This window comes from Agrilus planipennis, unplaced genomic scaffold (assembly GCF_000699045.2).
Source record: "Agrilus planipennis isolate EAB-ADULT unplaced genomic scaffold, Apla_2.0 scaffold29, whole genome shotgun sequence".
NCBI classification, from domain to species: Eukaryota; Metazoa; Arthropoda; class Insecta; order Coleoptera; family Buprestidae; genus Agrilus; species Agrilus planipennis.
In genome coordinates, this window is record NW_020442462.1 from 1,430,117 (window position 1) to 1,441,358 (window position 11,242).

Sequence of the window (11,242 nt, forward strand, 5' to 3'; positions counted from 1 at the left end):
TATATATATATATGTATATCTATTTTATAAATTCAAATAATTAATGTCTCTTATCTAATTTTCTCTGTATTGTCTAGTATTTTATATGTAAGTACCTTATAACTTCAAACAACAGTATTTTGTCGTATTTTCTTTTGTGTTACGATTTATTATTATTGTGTTTAATTGTTTATTATGTGTTTTAAATTTTGATGTTCAACTTATCTCCACCAAAATTCCAAAAGAGGGGAGGTGTTAGATACCTCTCATATTTTATCACTGGTCCATGTTATTTAATACCAAAGTTATGTATCTAATGTTAAAAGTGCACTTTTCAATAACTTCTTTCAAATAACACTAATCTTAACCTTATATCATATTTCTTGTAACTTGTATTCATTTCGTTTTCCATTTTTTTGTGTCATTAATTTGTAGCCTGGTCTAGCTTAAAATCACCCCTTTTCTCATATTTCATTCTATTGCTGTTCGCTTGTTTCTGTCATCTGTGTACTTAAAACCTCTAGTTTATCGCTTGTGAGAAAACTCAAGATTCTTTTACATATCCATTTCAGTTTCAAAATTCATTATTGATAGATTTATTGCAGTTTCACTTCTCAACCTTATTTTTCTATGTCTCAACGAATACCGTAAGTAAAAAATGTCTAAAAGCATCTTGGGGGTAAAAACAGTTGTATATTTAAAAACATACTCAAGTCAGTCAATCAGTCAGTTGCAGTTTAGACCTTCACTTAATCAGAACCTCTAATTTTAACATTGTACAACCATCACTGTACCAAAGTAAGGGACAAATAAATTAGTTTAACTTACTTCGCTCGCCCCTTTTATTATTAAGGAATTGTTATTGTGTCGGCAAACACATAGAAAAGACTGCCTGGTGTCAGAAGCCCTGACATTAAAATTTTGGTGTCAGAAGTGGGATAAATTTGTTACATTGTTGGGAAAAGTGTATTCGTTTCTCGACTTGGTGAGTTTCAACTCTTCGAACAATTTCCTCAACGCCTGGACAACAACAGGAATCAGCGAAGGACAACTGTTGGACGCAACAAGAGTTTTTTTTCCGTCTGCTGTACTGTTTTACAAGTAAGTTGCACGTTCTTTTGTCGACTTTGATTGGTTTTGGTTGTACTTAGTATCCAAAAACCTCTGTAACTCCTTTCTACTTCCTGTTCCTGTATATATATATATATATATATATATATTTATAATACTAAAGACAGGGTTTTCTCTATCACCACGAACTCCTATCAACATCCCGTTGGGGTGGTAAATACCTCTTGGTCTCCTGCTGAAAGTAAGGGAGTTTGGTCGCGGTGGCGGTGGGTGGAAGTGGGTGGTTGTGGGTGCCGAATATGTGAAAAATATCTGTCCTTTTCTAACTTATGAGACCGTTTGGAAAGTTCTAAATATTTCTGAAATGATCCAGAAAACTCCAGATGGTGTGCAACTGTTACAATCGATCTAGAATGTTCTAAAAATGTCTGGAATGATCTAGAAAGTTCCAAATTTTGTGCAACTGTTAAAAATCGATATGGAATGTTCCAGAAAGTTTGAGAAATATCTGGAATTATCTAGCAAGTTCTAAATTGTGTGCAACTGTTAAAATCGATATGGAATGGTCCAGTAAGTTCTAGAAATATCTGGAATAATCTGGAAAGTTCCAAATGTCCGCAATTAATTATTAAGGATTTCTAGAATTTTTTAGATTTCGTCCAAATATTCTAGAATATTCTAGAACGATCTACTATTATTAAGGAATTTTATAAAAGTACAGGGTGGTATCTAAGATAGAAATCTATATTATCTACGTTAAAAAGTGGATCCTTAAAAATTTTATATACCATTAAAATGGGATGTATTTTAACCCGAGCAACGCCGGGTTTCGCTGCTAGTTATCTATGAATTCCGTCCCATTAGTGACATTTTGCAGAAAAAGACAGCAGCGTTGCTAGATATTACATTTGGTATGTAGCATGATATGTTCATATTATTATTAATAAGATCGCTGTTTTCTACTGGTACCTACGTATCATTTACTAAAGCGACTTGATTGGAGTTCTGAAAAGGTACGAACTTGGGTTAGGTTAGGTTTTGGCGGATAAAAGTTCTCCCACCTCTCAAATATTCGACAATTGGGGAGAAACACATTCATAATGGCTGCTATTCATCATAATAAGGTCGTCAATCCTAACACTGGTTGGACACCCACCTCCACTCTTTTCTATCCTGACCTAATTTTCGCATTTCCCTAAAAGTATAGCAACCCACGTCCTTAACTATATGCGAATAGTAATCTAATCTAGGTCTACATCTACTCCTCCCAACTCCCGTTTCTGTCTCTGTCTAAATTTTCATGCCTGAGAAGGTGCCCTACCAATCTATCTCGTTATTGCTTATTGAATTCCATAGAGTTCTTTTCTCCTATTCTTTTGGCTGCTATTAGCGTTTTTTATTTGTTGAACTGCGTCTAATATAGGCATAATAACTAAAACGTGTACGACGAACGGGGAGACGAGTGAGTTCATTTGGCAACAATTCACTCCTTGTATGTATTTCTTGCTACTATAATTTTTTACAACTTCTGCAACGGGACGGAATTCATGTATTTACTTTGTCTAATAATTGATAAGCGGTAGTAATATCACCCCGTTATCAAGATGGAATTCATGTGCAACGGTCGGTTAAGCTGTTTAGAAAAGTAGCCCATGCATACAGACATACAGACAAGATTCTTTTAATGATCGTTTTAGTATTAATAACATACAAATAACCTTGTGAGCTTAAAATAGGCAGTTATATGGATATTACTATTGTATTTTATTTTTTCAGGATGTTTGGCTCAGGTGCGTGCTCTGCTTGCGGTCAAAAAATCCCTGCTAGTGAACATGTGATGCGCAGTGGCGTGCCCCCGTCACCTGGTCAAGGTGGTCAAAGAGGTGGTCAACAAGGAGGCGGTATACCAACGCACCATGTGTTTCATCTAAAGTGTTTCGCGTGTAGCAAGTGCGGTGTACAACTGATGCCAGGTGATCGGTATTACATGTTAGCCGGTAGCCTTGTTTGCGAACAGGACTGGCATAAGCTCCTCAAAAATTCCGCGGCAGCGCCGACGGTACGTAAAGGGAAAGTTGGACGACCGAGAAGAAGTCGCGACTGAATAAGAACTACAAACGATAACGACGCCGACGGTGATGCCTCTAATAGTATTTGGCGACGCAGGCGGCCTGCGTAGAACCAATTTCTTCAGGTAAGTCAATCGAATTTATATTATTCTCACCCTTATTGACGGAAAATTAGACTTTCTGAGAGTTAAGTTGTTATATTACTTTATGTTTTTCTAATTTTGATTTAAAAATTTACAAATCTCCACTGTTAATACGTGAATACGACTATCATCCTACAATAACTGGTACTGTACATGTAATGAAATTAGAAAATTAGTTAGTAGTTAGAATATTTTAGATATAATTTCAAACAAACTAATTTTGATGCCGTTAATAATACTTTACTGAACATTAATTGGATTCAGTTGTATAAAATATATAATGTGGATTATATGATAAAAATGGTTTATAAAGTTTTGATTTAATAAGGAAGTTCATTAATATAGGGTGTAACAGAAATAAACCCCTAGCATAGGAGGGTGTAAAGTAGATGCAAAAAACAATCCTACGGTGTGTTCAACAGTGTTTAAAGGCAAGCCGGTCCTGTCCGTGAATTGGCAACATAGGTTTCTAACACTGACAGTGAATAGCGTAGTGCGTTAAAAACTCTGCAACTATATGGATGGAAGAAGTAAACATTTCCGTCCAGTATAAACAAATAAACATAAACAATTTAGTACTACACGTAATATGTTGAAAGAATAAGTACATTACAGCAATACTTACAAATGTAAGAACATAAAAGAAAAAAAAAATGTAAGTTACGTAAATATTAATCGGTAAATTAACATTATGTAAATAATTGTAATCTTATTAAGGTAAATTTCTACATTATTGAGGTATTACCAAGCTGCATTATGTTTTTTATAGGTGGTTTGGTGGGAGTGGGTCGACTAAAAAAGTGTTTTTAAACTGAAGAAGATGAAAATTCGAAAATTTGAATAGGTAACCTAATCCAACCAACTGAACCTTATCTAACACAGTAAAAAAATTTNATAAAGGTACAGGGTGGTATCTAAGATAGAAATCTATATTATCTACGTTAAAAAGTGGATCCTTAAAAATTTTATATACCATTAACATGGGATGTATTTTAACCCGAGCAACGCCGGGTTTCGCTGCTAGTTATCTATGAATTCCGTCCCATTAGTGACATTTTGCAGAAAAAGACAGCAGCGTTGCTAGATATTACATTTGGTATGTAGCATGATATGTTCATATTATTATTAATAAGATCGCTGTTTTCTACTGGTACCTACGTATCATTTACTAAAGCGACTTGATTGGAGTTCTGAAAAGGTACGAACTTGGGTTAGGTTAGGTTTTGGCGGATAAAAGTTCTCCCACCTCTCAAATATTCGACAATTGGGGAGAAACACATTCATAATGGCTGCTATTCATCATAATAAGGTCGTCAATCCTAACACTGGTTGGACACCCACCTCCACTCTTTTCTATCCTGACCTAATTTTCGCATTTCCCTAAAAGTATAGCAACCCACGTCCTTAACTATATGCGAATAGTAATCTAATCTAGGTCTACATCTACTCCTCCCAACTCCCGTTTCTGTCTCTGTCTAAATTTTCATGCCTGAGAAGGTGCCCTACCAATCTATCTCGTTATTGCTTATTGAATTCCATAGAGTTCTTTTCTCCTATTCTTTTGGCTGCTATTAGCGTTTTTTATTTGTTGAACTGCGTCTAATATAGGCATAATAACTAAAACGTGTACGACGAACGGGGAGACGAGTGAGTTCATTTGGCAACAATTCACTCCTTGTATGTATTTCTTGCTACTATAATTTTTTACAACTTCTGCAACGGGACGGAATTCATGTATTTACTTTGTCTAATAATTGATAAGCGGTAGTAATATCACCCCGTTATCAAGATGGAATTCATGTGCAACGGTCGGTTAAGCTGTTTAGAAAAGTAGCCCATGCATACAGACATACAGACAAGATTCTTTTAATGATCGTTTTAGTATTAATAACATACAAATAACCTTGTGAGCTTAAAATAGGCAGTTATATGGATATTACTATTGTATTTTATTTTTTCAGGATGTTTGGCTCAGGTGCGTGCTCTGCTTGCGGTCAAAAAATCCCTGCTAGTGAATATGTGATGCGCAGTGGCGTGCCCCCGTCACCTGGTCAAGGTGGTCAAAGAGGTGGTCAACAAGGAGGCGGTATACCAACGCACCATGTGTTTCATCTAAAGTGTTTCGCGTGTAGCAAGTGCGGTGTACAACTGATGCCAGGTGATCGGTATTACATGTTAGCCGGTAGCCTTGTTTGCGAACAGGACTGGCATAAGCTCCTCAAAAATTCCGCGGCAGCGCCGACGGTACGTAAAGGGAAAGTTGGACGACCGAGAAGAAGTCGCGACTGAATAAGAACTACAAACGATAACGACGCCGACGGTGATGCCTCTAATAGTATTTGGCGACGCAGGCGGCCTGCGTAGAACCAATTTCTTCAGGTAAGTCAATCGAATTTATATTATTCTCACCCTTATTGACGGAAAATTAGACTTTCTGAGAGTTAAGTTGTTATATTACTTTATGTTTTTCTAATTTTGATTTAAAAATTTACAAATCTCCACTGTTAATACGTGAATACGACTATCATCCTACAATAACTGGTACTGTACATGTAATGAAATTAGAAAATTAGTTAGTAGTTAGAATATTTTAGATATAATTTCAAACAAACTAATTTTGATGCCGTTAATAATACTTTACTGAACATTAATTGGATTCAGTTGTATANGTTTACTACTACACACGATAATATTTTTACTGCCATTACCATAAAAATTAACCAAATAAACAACATTGTTCATTGCATATATTAAAATACACGTCAAAATGGTATTAAGAACAGAAGAAAAAGATATAATTAACGTTAACTAAATATTAATAGGTAATTAGTTAGTAGTTAGAATATTTTAGATATAATTTCAAACAAACTAATTTTGATGCCGTTAATAATACTTTACTGAACATTAATTGGATTCAGTTGTATAAAATATATAATGTGGATTATATGATAAAAATGGTTTATAAAGTTTTGATTTAATAAGGAAGTTCATTAATATAGGGTGTAACAGAAATAAACCCCTAGCATAGGAGGGTGTAAAGTAGATGCAAAAAACAATCCTACGGTGTGTTCAACAGTGTTTAAAGGCAAGCCGGTCCTGTCCGTGAATTGGCAACATAGGTTTCTAACACTGACAGTGAATAGCGTAGTGCGTTAAAAACTCTGCAACTATATGGATGGAAGAAGTAAACATTTCCGTCCAGTATAAACAAATAAACATAAACAATTTAGTACTACACGTAATATGTTGAAAGAATAAGTACATTACAGCAATACTTACAAATGTAAGAACATAAAAGAAAAAAAAAATGTAAGTTACGTAAATATTAATCGGTAAATTAACATTATGTAAATAATTGTAATCTTATTAAGGTAAATTTCTACATTATTGAGGTATTACCAAGCTGCATTATGTTTTTTATAGGTGGTTTGGTGGGAGTGGGTCGACTAAAAAAGTGTTTTTAAACTGAAGAAGATGAAAATTCGAAAATTTGAATAGGTAACCTAATCCAACCAACTGAACCTTATCTAACACAGTAAAAAAATTTGGAGTTATTTTATATTCGAATATGGTAAGCGTTGGTTGGGTTAGGTTTTTAAGTTCTTAAAGGAAGGATGAATAACAATTAGTGTCCTGAGTTTTTACCTATTGAAGAAAATGTAATCCATCCTACCTTAATATAAGTGAACTACATCTAACATAGTAAAATAATTTGGAGTGACTTTAAATTCGACCAGGTTGGTTTAGGTTATGGTTGGTTTTTTGGTTAGCAGTTAGTCCCCTGAGTACCGTCCATATAGGACGTAGTCGTATTGAGTTTTCCGTTTAAAATTATTTTTTCTTTTATAATATCAGTTTGTAATATGTACATATCATGATAGCCGATGTTGCTGCAGCAGTTTAAAAATATAACTTAATATACTTAAAGATAAGGTTTTTAAGTTTTAATGTTATCCATCTATTTATTATTAAAAATGTACCTTATTTAAAAAATCAAAAATGACTTCTTTTAAAACTCGGGAATTTTTATTTCACCCACGGAAAAAACATTATAACCGTACAGTAAACCAAGCAAGAAAGTAATGCAATGAATTTTGTAGCTAAAAAAATTAAAGATTGATTTGAAGAATGATAGAAGATTATGTACGAGACAGAAAGCATAAAAAGGCGTGTGTAGATGATGGCAAATATTATGATGAAGTAAAGGAATAATAATAATAAAAAAAAATAAAACTACTTTGAAAAATTGATTCAAAAGTTGTTTAACTTTAAAACTATTGTAAATTGTTTCACCTGCTACATTTTACGATTAATAACTATATTTATTTGATTTCTTAAATTTGTAATTAACCTTTAGGTATTTCAATTTTGATGGTTGTTTTTGTTAGATTCTTTGAAATAATGTTTATTAATATTTCTGTCTCACACTTCAAAACAAGAATTATGAATAATAATTAATAATAACAACTCTCTCTTCTACTAACATTGTTTTTGTCAGCATGGCCTTCTGTAGAACTTATATCAGGAACTCGCATCTAATAAACGACCATCTTGAACATCAGTCTGTCCTCAGACTGGTTATAATAAATCATATCGGAAAATAAATTTACATTAATATATGTAATTAAATCGTCAGTTGATGTAATATAATTTTAATACTCACAATGTTTTAATTATCATGAAATATGGTAGTCCTGTTCAATCATAATAGTCTTACTTTCTGAAACATCAACTTTACAGGGTAGTCCATTAAGCGCGCCTTGCTCTTTGGCGGTCTTGCCGCTTAATTGAAAGAAAATGTTTCAAATAAAAAATGTTCCTAGTCTATTGATCTATTTGCGGAAAATAATTTCAGAGGTGGCGGACTTCCGGATATACCAGAAGTATACATCAGCTGCCTTATTTTAAAAGGAATACCCTGTATTTTATTACATTTTTGAATTCAGCATCGATTTTAATGTTCGGTTTGTTAAGCATAGTTTTTGCCTGCTCGATGTCTTTTTGGAGTTATTTAGTCATTTCTATTAATTTGACGTTTGTAGTACCTTCAAAAATTTTAATATCTCAGCAATTATACTCGATAAAAAGATGTCGCTGTTGAAAAAAGCATGAAACGCACTTGGCTTTCTATTTAAAAATTTCTTTCAAAGCTCATTAAATCATTACACTAAGTAGTAATGTTCAAATTTTAAATGTTTCCAACATCAACACATTTTATTCAAATGGGAAGCTATGTTCGTTTGATATCGTCGAATGCAAAATCAAATTCTCTTTCGATTTTATTAAGGCATATTATAGTCTACGTTTGACGGTTTTTTTAATTAGATGCAATAGGGAATCGCATAGTGAGAATGCAGCGTGGTTAAGGGACAAAATAAAATTGTAAGAAAACCAGAAGAAATTATAATCCGAAGCCGGTCCTTGGCGTGAATTGCCAACACAGGTATTAGTACAGCCAGTTGCGATAACAACTAAACAACTACATTGACGAAGAACGTAAACAGTGTCAACAGTTTACTACTACACACGATAATATTTTTACTGCCATTACCATAAAAATTAACCAAATAAACAACATTGTTCATTGCATATATTAAAATACACGTCAAAATGGTATTAAGAACAGAAGAAAAAGATATAATTAACGTTAACTAAATATTAATAGGTAAATTAACATCTTCTGAATACGTAAATGTAATTTTATTAATTATAAAGCTGATTTCTAAAACAACATTGAGGTGTTGCCAATATGCTTTACCTACCTATTTTTTTTATGGGTGGTTCGCCAATAGCCATATCTTCCCGTTAGAAGAAAATATTATAACATCGATAAACATACACATACGTACGTGCACTCCGAATATTATTAACCGCATGCTAAAGGACAGACTTCCAGGCGTCTACCAAAATTATTGCTGGATTCTTTTTATATCTATATCGCATTTACGACTGTTTGTCGGTGAGGAAGTCCTCTCTGAAGACATCGATGACTGTACAGTTTGACAGTTACATTAACATTGTACACCACTGTAACAACTATGTACTTTTCTACACTGACCTATGTGATGACTGTGGCACACCGAATAATTTCCAATAGTTCGACTGATTACGTATACACTGTGTACACATACAAGTTTACAACAACATTAAAAGAACAAAAAACTACTATTACGCTGGTTGTAACATAAATATCGACAATCACACTTAATCTAATCTAAAAAATTATAAGATTGATTGACTTACCTGGTAAGGAAGATCAATCTTGATTATTCGAGCATCGTAGTCCTTCCATGATAGTATTGGTAGGTTTCATTTACCCCTAACCAGCACTGCGTACGTCACAACACAACAAAATGAACTGGAGCACCGTGTGACGATGAGGTGGAGACAGGGGTGTTTTTCTATTTTGTTTACACATTCTTTAAACTGTTGTGCGTCGATAGGCATCAAATGAAACCTACCAATACTATCATGGAAGGACTACGATGCTCGAATAATCAAGATTGATCTTCCTTACCAGGTAAGTCAATCAATCTTATAATTATTCTTCGCATCTCCGTCCTTCCATGATAGTATTGGTAGATGTTCACAGGTGAAGGAATTCCAGGGCGATTAAAAGTAGGTATTTATTAATAGTTTTAACGGAGCTTCAATTAACAATTAATATTTAGTGTATTAACCTTAGAATGTAATAATAGCAATAATAATTCCTTAAAATTAAGCAGGACTTGTAACCGTTACTGGTATAAGTTAGGATACATTTAGCAAACCCTTCCTGCATTTTGGCCAGGGGTATGTTGTAAAAACTATGAAAAAACCTGACATTTCTCTGTCCAATCCGCACTATTTCGAATCGTATCGATATCTATCCCTGATCAAAAAACTGCTGAAGTAAACTAAAACTGTCTTTACCCCTCTGTCTAGTTTGAGTAGAGGCCGGATGATATAACTTCTTATGAGTTATGATTAATGTATTACAGTTAGTGGTTGTTATTTTTCCTTATTGTAGTAGTGTGAATGGTACATATAGTTCTGGTTTCCCTTGTAAAAGGGGGAACGCCAAGTAAAGCTGTTTTCTTCTAAGGCCAGAAGTGTTTATTCTTGCTGGAATTGTTTCGAGTTCTTCGGTAGCTTGAAAAATATTATCTATTGATATACATTGAAATTGTTTTCAATCGTTGACCTGATGTTAGCAAAAGCAAGGTAACTAATTTTTCAGAGAGGCATTGAAGTGATAAGAAGTGTAGGGGAGGAGTAAATCGCCCCGAGAAACAAGACAGGCTATGGATCTGAAGTTGCTGCAAATGTAGGTGTAGTTGGGTTTTATTGTATATACTCCTAAAGAAACGTTTCAAAATAGTTTCCTCCTTAGGCCTAATGGAAAATAAGAGGGATAAGGCCGACCTGTACGAATTAAGTGATGAGTATGAAAGGTTTTTGTTAACATTATCCTGCAGAAAAATTAACGAAGTGTGTAAGGTATACTGATATGGATTATGTTTTGTTTCTATACAAAATTTCCACCATTTCTTATAACAAATGGTATACTGCTTTAAGGTTTTTCTGAGATGGATGACTTCTTCAGTTTTTGTTTCATCGCGATGCTGATAACTTCCTCGTTACCAGCGAAAGCGTCCTGGTGATGGGATGTCTCTCTCTCAAAGGAGTATGAGTAGATTATCATCGGAAGTGAAAATAATGGATTCGGCTATAAGTAATTCCTTAAAGAGCAGGTACCCTGATTGTGTTGACCAATTTGTTACTATTAATACACCTGTTGCTCTAAGCGGATCTGTTGTATGCCTTTATCAATGATAAGGAAGGGTGGGAAGGCATAGAAAAAACCTATTTTGGCAATTTAACGTAAATGCGTCAATAAAAGCAGAATTGGGGTTTGGCCCCGCCTGAAACAGATTTTTTGCATTAAATTTTGAAGCAAATAATTCAATATCTGGAGTGCCAAAGGTCATTATAATTTTT

At 34.0% G+C, this 11,242-nt stretch overlaps 1 protein-coding gene across 1 annotated transcript in view; it reads left to right on the top strand.

The window, feature by feature from the left end:
• LOC108744480 (LIM domain transcription factor LMO4-B) overlaps nucleotides 1–3,179 on the top strand; it is a gene marked incomplete at its 5' end in the record, with an annotated part of 151,005 nt that extends 147,826 nt beyond the window's left edge. The window contains 1 exon segment of the mRNA XM_018480268.2: nucleotides 2,827–3,179. Within this exon segment, the coding sequence (XP_018335770.2) occupies nucleotides 2,827–3,154 (328 nt within the window). The 3' untranslated portion in view covers nucleotides 3,155–3,179.
• Nucleotides 3,180–11,242: the final 8,063 nt, after the last annotated feature.